The sequence below is a fragment of the Bremia lactucae genome, linkage group LG4 (assembly GCF_004359215.1).
Source record: "Bremia lactucae strain SF5 linkage group LG4, whole genome shotgun sequence".
Lineage (NCBI taxonomy): Eukaryota > Oomycota > Peronosporomycetes > Peronosporales > Peronosporaceae > Bremia > Bremia lactucae.
In genome coordinates this window covers 5,297,173-5,312,004 of record NC_090613.1, presented here as the reverse complement: position 1 = coordinate 5,312,004, position 14,832 = coordinate 5,297,173, and the positions used below count along the sequence as shown (strand labels likewise).

General features: G+C 46.2%; 5 protein-coding genes across 5 annotated transcripts; 3 read left to right on the top strand and 2 right to left on the bottom strand.

The window, feature by feature from the left end:
• Positions 1 to 5,461: 5,461 nt before the first annotated feature.
• CCR75_000087 (uncharacterized protein) lies at positions 5,462 to 6,242 on the top strand (the record flags this gene model as incomplete). The annotated part of the gene is made up of 2 exons (XM_067958195.1): positions 5,462 to 5,930; positions 6,098 to 6,242. Exons 1-2 carry the CDS (start codon positions 5,845 to 5,847, stop codon positions 6,240 to 6,242), a joined length of 231 nt encoding a protein of 76 aa, XP_067817100.1. The 5' UTR covers positions 5,462 to 5,844.
• A 177-nt stretch (positions 6,243 to 6,419) lies between these two features.
• CCR75_000088 (uncharacterized protein) lies at positions 6,420 to 8,242 on the bottom strand (the record flags this gene model as incomplete). Its single annotated transcript, XM_067958196.1, has 3 exons — positions 6,420 to 6,578; positions 6,645 to 7,975; positions 8,041 to 8,242. The coding sequence occupies 3 exons, from the start codon at positions 8,240 to 8,242 to the stop codon at positions 6,420 to 6,422; spliced, it is 1,692 nt and encodes a 563-aa protein (XP_067817109.1).
• A 596-nt stretch (positions 8,243 to 8,838) lies between these two features.
• CCR75_000089 (uncharacterized protein) lies at positions 8,839 to 14,746 on the bottom strand (the record flags this gene model as incomplete). Its single annotated transcript, XM_067958197.1, has 7 exons — positions 8,839 to 9,002; positions 9,075 to 11,553; positions 11,621 to 12,634; positions 12,702 to 12,812; positions 12,882 to 13,647; positions 13,711 to 14,104; positions 14,167 to 14,746. 5 exons carry the CDS (start codon positions 14,744 to 14,746, stop codon positions 12,254 to 12,256), a joined length of 2,232 nt encoding a protein of 743 aa, XP_067817108.1. The 3' UTR covers positions 8,839 to 9,002; positions 9,075 to 11,553; positions 11,621 to 12,253.
• CCR75_000090 (uncharacterized protein) lies at positions 9,355 to 11,202 on the top strand (the record flags this gene model as incomplete). The annotated part of the gene is made up of 1 exon (XM_067958198.1): positions 9,355 to 11,202. One exon carries the CDS (start codon positions 9,355 to 9,357, stop codon positions 11,200 to 11,202), a length of 1,848 nt encoding a protein of 615 aa, XP_067816910.1.
• Positions 11,301 to 12,189, top strand: CCR75_000091 (uncharacterized protein; the record flags this gene model as incomplete). Its single annotated transcript, XM_067958199.1, has 2 exons — positions 11,301 to 11,561; positions 11,629 to 12,189. The coding sequence occupies 2 exons, from the start codon at positions 11,301 to 11,303 to the stop codon at positions 12,187 to 12,189; spliced, it is 822 nt and encodes a 273-aa protein (XP_067816271.1).
• Positions 14,747 to 14,832: the final 86 nt, after the last annotated feature.

The following is a 14,832-nucleotide window of genomic DNA, read 5'->3' as shown; positions in this document are numbered from 1 at the left end:
TCTCATTCGAAGGCTCATAATCAGCCGCCTGACGGGTATCAGGCGACTGTTCCATCCTCCCCGAGTCGGCCATTTCGTCCGACTCGCACTCATAATCGACCTCTAAAGAGGGGTCGTACTCACGTGGTGAATCACCACGTGCACTCGCAACACCAAGTGTTGTGCGAGTGGAAGACACTACGGTAGACGGAACGTCTACCGCAAGAGATAACAATGCGTCACCCGCGGCTGCACGAACCGCAGCCGAAGGTTCAACACTATCCTCACCCCGCATGAATTGTTCCTTCATGCGATGGAATTTAAAATGATGGATCTGACCAATCAAAATCATTTTAAAAATTAAGTGGTCATTTAGCGACCACTCCACCTAATGACATTCAGAGTGATTGTCGTTTAAGGGAGGGGTGATGTAACGGGGTGTATCGTTACATGAAATTAACAATAAAAGATTGTTAATTAATATTATCCAAAAGGTAGATAATATTTGGAGGAAATTACTTTAAATAGTAATTTCCTGAATTCTTATCCATAAATAGGTATAGACCATTATGTCTATTTATTCCGCAGACTAATCAGCTGTAGAAGTAATCAAAGAGAGTTACGAGATAAGATAGATAAGAATTCATTTACATGTTTAGTATTAGTTTATAGTTAAGACAACATTTACAAAGATAGATTAACAAAGACACTTAACTATATTAATACAGTTTTCATTTTACCCTCTTAAGCTAACTTGCCTTAAGAGAAGTCTTCCTCTACACGTACAGTGTACGTTACTTAACGAGAGGCACCACTCACATCTGAAGCAGTGTGAAGTGGACTTGTACTGAAACAGTACAAGTCGCAGTGCCCCGTTACACCCGACGTAAGGCAGCGCAAGCTTGAGACACGCAAGTTCGATGGGAGTGAGGTTTACGTTGGACTCGGGTCTTTTTTGCTGCGCCACGCATTGCCTGAACTTTCAACAATTACGATGGCGAAATACAAAAGCATCGCGCCGACTACCACGTGCATGCTGAAGAGCTCGCGCACTTGCGAGTTAAGTAAGTCTGCCATGGCCTGCGTCAGCTCAAAATCGATAGCTGCCACAATCCTGGTTCGGTTAAAAATTGATATCATCCTGTGTTGCAGACGATGCCAATATTCGATTTGCTTGTTCTGTTATTGCCTGGTTCAGTTCTTAACAGCTATTCGCATACACGAGCTTTTGTCCTCTGAAAGATGAGCCCAAGTACCATGTCTTCTGCCAACGAGGTGTTAACCAAGGTCTCCATTGTTAAGTTCAACGGTGGAAAAATTGAATATGGGCTTACAATTAAAACGCGGCGAGCAAGGGAGCTCATTGAGGGACAAGTATATGGACAGACTGAATCAATTGAAGGATAAGAAGCAGCAAGAAAGCGTTGCACGGCACGAGGAAGCTGAGAACGGGACCACTTCTGAAGGTTTATCGACGTGGCTTGTGAACGACGGAGCGAATAGTTCTAAGCCCGTTACACCCCATCTTCACTGTAATCGGTGTACTGTTATCAGTACTAGCAAAGAATGCCTTGTTCGTTACAAGTCGTTCACATGACCGACTATAGTTTTTTTAAATGACACCCTCTGATCGAGACGTGCGTACGCATCCTACATGGCAGCTCGATCGTGTACGCATTGCCTTGGCGGTGCACTTAACGAAACGGGCCGATGTATATGGGCAGTAATTTATTACTGCCCACATTCGTCACTACATGTTAGGGTAGGTTGACCGTAGACAGCAGGAATCGATCATTACATTAAATGAAAGAATGTCTGCTCTTCCATTTTTTCAGAGTTCCGTTATTGTCAGTCCACCGAACCAGCGTTGGAGTTCTGCACAAAATGGGCCACTGACAAAAATGGAAGAGCAAACATGATTGCGTTAAATGCAATGATCCAGTCCTTCTGTCTACGGTAAATACTTAAGTAACATTTATCTGAAACTTAGTATCATGTCAGGAAAGGCCCATTACATGGGGCGCCTCGACTGCTTCAAGTATACGACGTGCAGAGGAAGGTTTTAATTAGCTAACAAGTATTAGCTACTAAAGGCAAATTCTAAGGCTATATAATATAGTAAAAGTAAAATTGAATTAATATATTAAGTTTATACATAACGATCTTCTATCCATTACTGACTTTTATATATCAATACAGAACTATGTATGGAGACTACTTGCGCACTGCACAATCGTGTCTTGTGACGATTGGTGGGGTCGATTCAAACTTAAATCAACCAATCAATCGAAATGATGTCGTATTGCGTCTATATCTTAAATATCATGCGATGGTGGCTACCCCTCGCCAACGAACGAGATAACTCGTTCGAACCCTCTTCACTCTTCACCTCCCGGTGGCTCGAGAAGCTTTCAACAAGAAAACGCTATTCACCACTTAAATTCGTCAATGGACTTGGAGGACGAGGGAAAATCGTGCTCGCCTTGTCGCCGAACCCGAATTTACATCGTGACTTGGATCACACCTCTCATTATTTAAGGAAGGACATTGATCACGGGCGATGCCGTCGTCGCGAGTTAGCGGTGATGGTCGACAATGTTTCTCGTGACCAGTAGAAAAACTGTGCGCGAGTTGCGATTGATCAACGGGCGAATGAACGGATACATCAGTCCCTTCAAAATGAGCTGGTGACAGCTCGTCAAAAGATCTCATCCTTGGAGAATGTAGTAAATCGTCGGGTTCGTGAGAACCATACTCTGTCCGAGACTTTAGCTCCGAACCACCCGGCTTTGATAGACGCCTTAGACTGTTCTGGAGTGATTCGGTATCGGAAGAAGCCTCGTACTGATGGTACGGGCGGAGACGCCCAGCATAAAAGGTATGATTGTTGCAACAATTGGTTCATGCTCACTTTTGATTATTGCAATAGTGGGCTTATCCTCATTATTGTTTTGCAGAGCCGGCATAAAATCTGGCCGGCGCAAAAGGGCATCAGCGAAAACATTTAAGGCGTCATGGTTTATTTTCTACGGAGAAGTGCAACTCCGCGTAGAAAGACAGCCATAACGCCATTCTTTGCGAGAGGTGTAGACTGTTTACGGCCGTGCGTCAAGATGCATGGTCCGTATAAACAGTGGACGGTCTATCTCCCAAGTGATAGACCCTAAACTTAGCCAGTGTATATTTCATGGCAAGGAATTCCTTGTCACGCACTGGGTAATTGCGTTCAGCTAGTTAAGCCGACGCGACTGAAAGGAGACGACGCGATTTGCGGTCTGTGCTATATTGCGTTAACGCACAGCCGATTGAAAAATCGCTGGCGCAATAGACAACCTTTTTTGGTCTGCAATCGCCTGTATTGGCGATTGTATTACGATTTGCTTAATACCCTTACATAAACGATTTTATCTGCAACAAAAAGAAAGATGTACCGTCATTTCGGCATAATTGCGGGAGTACTTATTAAAGTGCGCCGCTAAGCCGAGAAGCTTTCAAAGTCCCTTTACATTGACTGGCACAGGCCAGTCGATGATCGCCTTGATCTTTCCAGATCAGGGCGTACTCCGCGTTTAGCCACAATACACCCAAAAAGTGTTTTTTTGCTTGCAGAAAATATACAATTCTTGAGATTTGCATACAACTTATGGTTACGCATAAGCTGTGGTTGCGCAATAACAGCGAAATCCTCTACGATCGACTCTCCACTCGATCTAGGACTTTCGCACTGTATCTTATAAACAGGTGTTTGATATTTTCTTGGATGTTGCTTTCTAAGCCAGCATCTTTGTTTCGTTTAACTCAGCTTATTCGAGTGGTCGAACTTCGACGCTCCCTGTCCTTGTGCACAGCCATCGGGGTCTAACTCCACAGTGTGATGGGTACTCACGCTGAGGTCTTGTGCAGTCTGTGCAAACGACGTAACCACAAGTGAGGCCATCGCAGCCGCTCGTAGGATATCCACACGCTTGACGCTCTAAGACGTTGATCAGATGGCCATCTGATGAACAAGATGCAGGCATCGTCACGGCTTGATGCTGTCAGCGTATGCATGGCTCATACCTTCTGAGCCAGGGTAATTCTATGATGACATCAAATTTGTCATCCAAATCCAGTGATCACCCTTTTAAAGAATCCCCAAAAGATTATTGAGGTCACGAACCAGATTCTCATGTTGAATCTGGAGATTCTCATGCCGGGTCCGAAGATCCTCGAAATCACGATGAGCGAAAGACAGCTCATCACGAAGAGCGTGATATTTCCGCTCGTACTCCAACATGGAGTTCGCACTATTCGAACGGTCTTCCAACCGTTCGATATGGTGAGCCTGTACCGTCTGCTCTAACGAGCGACGCTTACCGCGCTCGTGATTAAGTCCCTCCTCCAAATTATGGAGGAAGTGATCGAGTTTATCGATCTTCGACTCTAGATCCGACATATGGGTCAGATCTAATTTCCCCTCCTCCGCCACAACCATTGGTGGATTCCCACGGTGGTCACCGTTTCCTTGTGAAACGTTTTCTAAACCACTGTGATGTGAAGGGGCAGCGAACGAGTTATCTTGTTTGCTGGCGCGGTTATCCACTTTCACATGACAACTGGGACCCTCGTTCCCAGCTGCCTCGTCAATTATTACGATATGGCTTACGCCATCGTCATCATCGGGTGACGGCGCGGGAGACGGTACTGGCGATGAGAAATCATCCTCATCGTCGGAACCGAACATGCTGTAGCGAATGCTACCAGCACGTCTACCCGAATGAGCACCCTCATTCGAAGGCTCATCGTCAACCGCCTGACGATGATCAGGCGAGTGTTCTGTTCTCCCCGAGTCGACCTCCAAAGAGGGGTCGCATTCACGTGGTGTATCACCACGTGCACCCGCAACATTAGAGTTGCGGGAGAAGATGAGACTACGGCAGACGGAACGTCTGCCGCAAGAGACAATAATTCGTCGCCCGCAGCTGCAGGAACCGCAGCCGAAGGCGCCGCATTATTCACTGACCGCATGGACTCGTTAACCATGCGATAGAATTGAAAATGATGGTTCTGACCAATCAACATCGTTTTTAATAAAGTGGCCTTGTAGTGACCACTCTTCCCAATGACAGTCAGAATGATTGTCGTTAAAGGGAGGGTGATGTAACGGGTATATCGTTACAAGAAATTAACACTTAAAGGTTGTTAATTAATATATTATCTAAAAGGTAGAGAATATTTGGAGAATATTAATTTGCATAATAATATTCGGAAAGCTTATCCATTGGTAGATATAGGCCATTGTATCTACTTTCTCAGCGGTCCTGTCAGCGCTGGACGCGCGCAAAGAGAGAGACAGATAAGACATTATTACATGTTTTCTATTAGTTTGTAATTAACTTAGTATTAAATAGATAGAAACAGAAGAACTTAATATTAATAAATACAGTTTTCTTATAACCCTCTTTAAAGCAATGGTTAAAAGAGTCTTCCAAGCAGTACAAGTCATAGTGCCCCGTTGCAGTGTGTCCAGGAAGGTTCTAAGTAGCTAACCTCGATGGCTTTAGTTTTAGTAACAAAATTTGGCGCTGCAATTTGTGCTTAAGTATAAGGGGGGGCTGGCGAAAATTGCTTGCAGAACAGTGACTCCTCGTTCGGTACATTTCCTGACGGACATTGGCAGCAAGACCTTTGGTAGCCCAGCGCCAAATAAACATGAAGCCCTTGTACGAATATGACAGTCGTGCAGGATTTTTGCGACTTCATCGCGCCTCTACAAATCTCAAACTATCGTTTCCGTAGGTCGAAATGAACCGTTATACCGCTCAGAAATAAAGGACGCCGCGTAGGAAGTCGCAAGCCACAGTTTTTGCCGGATCGACTACCAACATGTGCACGGAGCTACTAGGGCGTGCACATATCTGCAAGACTATAGCCTATCACAGGAATCTACTCGGTAAACACTTATTGCGCATGTATGGAAAAGCCTAATGTCAACCAACTCATTGTAAGGAAAAATCAATTTTGTCTGATGCAGATGCGTACAATGATGTCCTGCCGTATTGGAACACACGTTACTGACGACGCAGTTAATAACTCCTTATGCCTCGACAACATTAACATAAAATATGTGTCGACTCAGAGCTTTAATTCTAGAGACCAGTTCTTCACCTGTATTGTTTTGCTACCTGAAAGAGGAGCTGGACATTGCAAATGATGTTGGTGGGACTGCACTGCCGCGTATTGAGCCGTCCAGGGCGCGTTTTCGCGCTGTTGCATTTTCATGAATTATGTCCAAAGCTTTCACGATATTAAAATTTGCAAGCGTGAGACACTGGTACCAACTCAAAAAATCGGAGTGAACACCTCAGTCTCTTAAAGCACAGATTCAATCTTGCTGATCGTGTCAGAGTCTGAGGCTTCACTAAACGCTTTGCTTTGCGATCCTCGTGCTTATGTTCAATTTATCTGGGCACTATAGTCCCAGTGTCGGCGCTGCTACTCGCGTTATTGCTCAAATTGCGATCAATTGCAAGCCATGCACATTCGGCATCTGCAAGTTCCTTCAATCGAGCCAAAATAGGAGCTTCTAAGGTGGGATCCAAGCTTCGTGCAAACAAAAGCTGCAAGTAGCAGTGTCAGCAAAATTCTTTCCGACAGCAACGTGAAAAAAACAAAGTACGGCATACCTGCTCCACGTCTTTGCGTAGAAAACGAATTGCTTTCTCGTGACGTTCCTTCTCGACACCTCGCTTGTATAATGGGTACTCGCCAATAGGGTCGTTAATTTCGTCCTTAAGATAAGATCGCGACGAATATGGCACAACACGATAACGGAGATTTACTTGAAGGTACTTGCTGAGCATAAAGACGAGGTGAGCAATGTACCCGAGAGCAGTGGAAATCATCTCCTCGTCGTTTCTGCCGCCGCCCATGAGGTCCGAATTGGCAATACGAATACCGCGTATACTATACTCACCAGCCCCAACATACTCGATCGGATACACAGTACCGAGCTGCTTCACGAGCATCGCCTGTCGAGAACGAATCTTATGCGCTGCGCGCAACACTTCGCAACGACGCTCAAGAATATTCTGACGCTCATCTTTGTAGCGTAAACTCATCTGCATCGTGCTCAGTAACGCCTTAGGAACGTGTATGTCTGTCTCGAAAGTCCTTCGCTCATCCTGCATCACAGCCTTCATCCGCGCTAAAGTGTGTTGCTTTTCTGCTACTTGGACTCTCGCTGCTCGAATGCGCTCCTCGAGTGCTGTGCGCTGCTGTTCCTTTACAATACGCTGCTGGGATTGCACCAATTTGTTCCGAATCCGCTCTTTTTGCACTGCATTCAGTCTAGTTAAATCTGTAATCTTCTGCCTCGTATTTATTATGCGTTTGAGTGCGTCGACGCCTTCATGTAGACAATAGTCCTTCAAAGGAATAGCAGACCCTTTCCTTCTCGAATGCTTCGGTGCAATCACACCCCTCTCACTTAAGAGCTCAAGCACTTCGCGATGTACATACGTGTGGCCCTTAAAGTCGAACAAACAAGTGTTCAATGGCAGGTTCATTATATCTGATAGAGCAACCGGGAGCGGCTCGAACTCCCGCATGCCAAAGCTTAAATTCAAAAGTTCTTCTTCAAATACATTTGCTGAAGCTCGTTGTTGACCTGCATGTAGTAGCGATCCTGCGTCTTTTGTTGCTTTATCCGTGCCACCTTCGTACACATTTTCCAAACTGTTGCTGACGTCGGCAAATGATCGCGAGTTTTGAATCGGCATGTCGTCTCCGTAAGACAAGCGGCCACTCAGTGAGTGAGAATTGCATCGAAGTCTCTCGTGTGCCATGTGGTGGTGCACTCGCACAACGACAATGTGGAACCTAGTGCCGCCACTTAACAGAGTTTCCACATTTTGCAGTCCATCGCTTCCGTCTCCATGGGACTGGAATGGCACCCACACGGGATTTAAAGTGTTCTGTGCCACTTCACTTTTATAGACACACTGGCCATCAACCACTTAAGGAGAGCGCAAAATTTGTTAAGCAATAAAATGTTGTTCGATCCCTTCAAAGCAGCCTTACCTAATTTAAAATACACGTTAAGCAACGAGTCACCGCTCGTGCCGTTTATTGACAAATTACGCATGCTGAAACCACTTAGTTGCTTCAGTGTGACGGTGGCCGAACGGCTGGCAGGTGGCTGCGTGTTCCACGAGGGTGCGGTGCTGCAAGCTGTCAAGTTGATGGCCCCAAAGCTTCCGGCGATACTAGAAGGTGTGATCATGGCAGCTGAAGTGGCAATGGATCGCGTCCTACCGGCTTGACTACGGATGGTTGCTGAAGACGGCACAGCTTTTAGCTATCGTTGACTCGATGACGTGCGTTAAGCGGTAGACACCCTAAGCGGGGAAAGCGTCAACAAGCTTAATTAAGATGGCACCGAATATACATCACTTCTGTGAGAACGGACTAATGACTATCGCCACCGGATGAATGAGGCTGCGATTGGACGATATACCACACGATTTTGGCCAGTAGTAACAGCAAATAGCCTTAAAGATCCGTTGATTGGTATAGCACCACTGGCGACAGAGGGCTGGCTCCGCAAATGTTCCTGTTTGACACAAAAAAGCCACCTGTCCTCACGATAAATCCTGTTAGTTTCAGATAGCCAGCGAGCCAAGTGTCAGGAAGTGTCTCCGCTATACTTGCAATTATAGAAAACCACCTGTTAATAATTCCAGTACACCTACTGTTGTAGCAATCATATGATCAATTCATGTGAGTAATACATGTGCAGGGGACAAATCATTGACAAAGTAAACGCAGGCACGGTCTCCGCAGGTTGTGACGAGCTAAAAGGGCAATAACAGCGATTTGTGCTGGCCAACGATAAACATGTCACATACATGTGTGAGTATGTGTCTGGTAGCGGTGTAACATCCCGCGTGGTTGTCAGAAATTCTAAACTTGTTAATTAACTTAACCCTCATTGGGAGTCTGCGTAAATGCTCGACGGTGTTAGGGGACCATCCGCTCTTACCCTATCATAGCAGCCACAATTAGTTCAAATTCATCGCCTTCGTGCAAATTAGTGTGCTAGAGTATCATCCAACCTTCAACGTTCTATCGTCACCCGGGTTCCGGTATTCCTTGGATCGCCAAGATAACTTTAGCAACGAGATTTTAAAAGTCGCAGCTTTTCGTTTATCACAACTACTTCGCAATTGAAAGCGTGGTGCGCATCTCTTACAAGCAAAGTGGCAGCAATTTCAAGTTAAACCAGGAAGCGCGCGCCGCCTTTTTGCAGTGAGTTACGATTCGTTTTAAATCGTTTTCAAAGGAGGGGAATATTTTGACCGAAGGGCGAGAGGGCACCTAAGCCTCGGGCCAGCTATGGTGACGACCTCAGCTCGTGTCAACGAAGAAATTAACCCCACAACGTCTCGAAAGCTATCGCAGCATCTGCTACGTCTCATCACTCAGGAGGTAATGAGTCCGAATCCGAAGGAAGTAGTGCGAGAAGTGCAAACACCTGTACGCTTTCGTTGGCGTCAGGCGATATCCTGGACCTCGACTCCTGTGATCCTTCACAAGAACATCCGCCATGTTGCTTCACAAAAGAGTCACAGAGTTAGTGCATGTAACCAGAACGAGGCAGGTATTGAAAATCGCGCGACAGGGTCTGCCGAGTGTGAGCAGCAGTATTACGACGAGCCACAGGACAATGTGAAAACCGGACCGCGATCAGATCGCAGCTCTATCCTAAGCAAAGCGAATACAACTGGAAGCGACAATCTATACGATCTCAGCAGCTCCAATAACAAACCAGCCCTTTCTGGCCTGCGACAGGCAAAAAGCAGTGCAATATACCCGACGTCATCAGCATCGCCGCTGAAAGTATTGCAGTCGTCCGTTCGTGATTTATCGCTGAGCCAACTCAAGCGTGCAGCACTATTTCAAGAGCTGTGTGAGTTTTCTGCCAGTGATGACGCCCATATTACTTTCTTTCCCGAATACTTCAGTGATGAGGAGCTCCGAATCGTTCAAAATGTTGCTCAGAATTTGCAACTCGGTTGTCAAGTCGTTGAAAAGACTGTTGCGGTGTACAAACCTATAGTTGGTCATTTACAAAAATGTGTCTCGCAGTATACAAGTCCGGCCAATGACGTGTTTGTCAATGTCCATCAGCTGGCTCGGCAAGGTAAAGCTAGTTTTTTTGCAAAGCTGTGTTTACAACGCATGAGCCCGCGAAGTGGCATTCAGCTCAAAATGCTTTGGGACGTAGCTGAGTTAATTACCACACCTGACCTCGTGGTCGATCCTATAAGCGAGGGCGAAGGCGGTGTTTACGCCGTTCAATCTCGATCTAGTGGCCAGAAACTTGCGCTATTTAAGCCTGCTGACGAAGAAAAATTCGAACGAGAAGGTCTGATGGCTGGTGAAGGAGCTGTACGTGAAGAGGTAGCGTACTTGCTTGATTCACTCAGTAATGGATTCAGTGGTGTACCGCCTACAGCTGTTGCTCAACTGCGGCTTCCGAATGCGGAGCGAGCCAGGCGAGGAGCCGTTCAGCGCTTCATGTCGAGCAGCATCGGTAGCATGGAGAGCTTCGGCATGCCCTTTCATCTTGAAAAAGCTTGCAAATTTGTGCCCGTGGAACAAGTGCACCGCATTGCCTTATTAGACTTACGCGTGTTTAATACGGACCGGCACCCGGGCAATATCCTATTGATTGGCGAAATGAAGCCGTATTCAATGGTACCTATCGACCACGGATGTATCCTTCCAAGCTGGTTCCACTTGTCCGAAGCACGTTTTGACTGGCTTGAATATCCCCAGAGCCGTGAGCCCCTTTCTTTCGAGGCTTTGCAGTACATTGAAGCGCTTGACGCTGAGCAAGACTCTAAGATATTGCGAAACCTGAGCATTCGTGAAGAGTGTGTGACCACGCTTAAAATTTGCACACTGTTTTTGAAATTAGCAGCTGCTCAAGGCAAAAGTCTCTTCTGGATGGGGAAATTTATCGCACGTGACGGATGTTTCCAGCATCCTTCGGGTATGGAAGTGGCAATTCAGAAGGCATGCAAGTGCGTTGGGATTCCGTATACATTTAAGTCCAACCAGTTTGATGAGCAGCGTGGAGAAATTGAGCGTGGGGTACTCAGTCGCCGCCCGTCTAGAGAATTTTTTCTCGCGCTTGAGCACTTGCTGCGCAAAGCAATTTCTAATGTCGAGCGCTAAGATGCTTTATTGCAGAATGTATCCAGTCAGTCAGTAAATTTATTATACTAAAGTTATAGGGTAATACGTAATTGTATCCACGTTTTTAATCCGTTTTCATGAGTATACGCGCCAATGATGTCAGCACAGTGACAGAAGCACGCAGCCGCGCAATTTCCACGTCATCGAACGAGGCGGACTGGCGAGCTAGTGTCGAGTATGAGACCAAGCGCGTAGTCGTAGGTGATTTAATTGTAAAGGTCTTCCAGATGGAAGAGCTACCCGTCGCTGCGTCACTTTTTATGCTGGCCGAGATGAACGCCAACGTGACAGAGATTTCGGGCAGTCGGCTCTGGACAGGCTCGCATTTCCTTTCGCGGGTAAGCAGCTGTGTTGGACTGCACTAAACAGAATGTGATAATATGACAATCCGACTCCGTTGTGCAGTATCTGTGGCACCATCCCGAGCTCGTAGGTGGCAAACGCGTATTGGAGCTGGGAGCCGGTACGGGCATTTGCAGCATCGTGTCGTCCAAACTTGGAGCGAAAAAGTGTCTCGCTACCGATGGTGATGAAGAAGTGGTAGAGCTTTTAGCAAAGAACGTTTTAATAAATGGAGAAGAAAGCGTCGTAACTGCTCGCTCGCTGTATTGGGGCGACGAGGTGTCAACGCAGACGTTGCTGAAAGAATTCCCATGCGCTCTGATGGATGTAGACGTTGTTCTAGCGGGTGACGTGCTTTACAAGTGCGAGCTGCTGCCGCTACTCTTTACCACTGTAACGCAAATGCTGTCGATGAACGATGATGTCGAGCGAATCTTCTTGTTGTGCCATGTTCCTCGTGCGGACGTGACGCACGATCTCGTACAGAAACAGATTGTGCTCTCGGGTCTGAAGTTTTGCGAAGTGCAAGTGCCGCCCGAAGATGTTGCAAGTGTTGCCGCAGAGCTTGCCGAGTGTCCTGTGGAAGACGTGGAGCGTGCTAGACTGTATTACATCACTGTATGATTGTTATGCATGTCAAAGCGTGGTTATGAAATCATATCGCTAGACGCTGTAACTCAAGTATCTATTAATCGCTGTCTCCGTCGCTGCAGTCGGAATCTAAGAGACTAAATGCGTTTACAGGTACTGAAAACGCCTCATTATTAAGTATAACTTGTGCTGCGGCCTTCTCGTTTTGCTCCTCTTCGTCAGCGTTATCATGCTTATCTTCAACAATCATTTCGCTCGTACTTATTGTATCCTCGTGCCCGCAAAGCTTAAAAACACTTGCCGGCGTAAGATCCTTGCCCGTGTAGTCAGGCGGAATAAAGAACAAAGGCAAAATGCCATCGACCGTGTCGCGAATTAACTCAGATCCAGCCCGCTGGTGATCAGGTCTGCCACGACGGTCTGTACGATAACCGCGCTTTTCGGCGTACGCTTCACACAATGTCCAAGGCGTCCACTCCTACCAAAGCAAATAGATAGAAGAGAAAAAAACTTTAATACTAACACTTTTAAAAGAATTTACGCACCAATTCTTCATGTAAGTTGTCAAAAAGCTGCGTTCGAGGCTTCAAGTTCAATATTTTTTCCAACATAACGTGCTCCGCAAGGAAGCGAACTGCTGAGTAAGGCTCTCGAATCTAGCAAAACCCCACGCAAAATGTCAGAGCACAGCTAACCTACAAAATCGAGTCACACGTGCTCATTACCTGTGAATACGGGTACAATCCGCTGAGCTCCTGAAGATGCTTAGGCACGCCAGCAAACGGGAAAACAAGACCAGGACAATCACAAAGACAGATTTCAGGTGAAATCATGATTGTTTGAAGATGCTTCGTGTGCCCCGGAGTATGTGATACACTAACAATCTTCTTGCCTGCCAAGGCATTCAACACACTAGACTTGCCCACATTAGGGTGTCCAATAAGTCCGATAGTCACCTTTGGCGCTCTAGTCTGCCCAGTAGCCCCAACACTGCCAAATGTAGATGAATCTTTCAATTCAGCAGCCAGTGCTGACTGCAAGCGCACTTGGAAATGGCCCCTCATTTCGGCGTGTTCCTCTTCATCACATCGAGTACATAGCAAATAACCGCGAGCGATGGCTTCTGCTTCATTTGCGACGTTGGCATCAGCACTACTTATTCGGCTACCACTTGCGCATGACATACTTGCGCATGACATACATGCGACACCAGCATCATTACATCCGCAATGCTGGCAAACTTTGATCGTAATTAAAGACTCGTCCCGACGAGCAACAACACATTGATTATTCCGCTTACGCCTGCTACGACGCCTACCATTCGTATTCTTCTCGTTCTGCGTCATTTCCGGATACAAACTCTCTTGTTCGATTGAGCTATCATTTAGCTCCTCTACAAGCTGCTGTGCTTCCGTAGCATCGATATCACAAGCCACGAGGATATCGACAGCTCCTTTCATTGTCATTGCGTTACCCACCTCTAACTTTTTGCTGAGCATATTAATCAAGTTTATTAAAATGTTTAACACATCCTTAAGTAACTCATTGATTTACCTTAGCACTCGTCGACGAGTACTCACGTCACTATTTCCATGGACGGCGTTACAGCGAGAGGAGAAACAGACAAATACTGCTTTAGGAAATTGTGTGACAAGAAATTGCTGCCAAAGTTCCACCACAGCAGTCGGAATTAGGTCGATCTTGTTAAGTACCACAACTATTGGCTTATTTAACTCGTTCGTCACAAGGTCGTATACAGAAGCAGGAATATGCAGAAGCGGATTGCGCACATCAGCGACGACTACTATATGTGTAGCACGTTCCGTTACTCGCCACAGCTGTCGCCATACCTCTAAATTGTGCTCAAAATGATTCAAATGTTCGTTATTGTGTTTGTCGTGGATCTTTGTAAGCCACTCATCAAACATGATACTCTCATTGTTGTCCACTGTCAAATACAAACAACACATCACTACAGCCCGGTACATAATAGTACCAACTTTCACATACCTTTTCCTTTAGACATTTTATACGTCCACTTCGGTCGTTTTGGATGGTCTAGAATCGGATCTTTATCACAGATTGATGCGAGCAGTGGCGTCTCTCTCTTGGCCAAGTCTAGCGGACGCTGTCCTTCCATGATTCTTAGCTGTATTTGTTCTTTACTTTCTTTTACAAAGAAACTAGACAGTTCTTTTCCCACAGCGTCGATATTATTTTTTCCTAATGCCACCGTAAGCTTCAAGCGGGAATTAAAATTGTTTTCTAGGTCATTGTTGCGCGTAAAATTACTGGCCTCCGCGGAAAACGCTTCAGCATTAGCGCCTACACCATTTTCCTCAATTAAACTCGATTTGTCGGCGTAAAAATCTTCGTACTGCACTTTCTCCAGGTCCAGTGCTTCCATTTCATTCCGGCGCGAGGCCAGACGCTGCTTCCGCGCGCGCAGCTGCTCCTTCTTCTGCTTACCACTAAAACTAGCAGTGACTGACGTCTTCAGACGCTCCTTGCGCTCTAGTTTCAGTGCATCCATTTCCTCCCGGCGGCGCGCGAACATGGCAGCCTCACGCTTAACGTGCTCATCCTTCATTTTTTGTAAGGAGCAATGGTTACTGGTCACTAAGACGGGGTATGTATATTTAAAGGAATGGCTACAGCATTAAACTAAGAAAACAA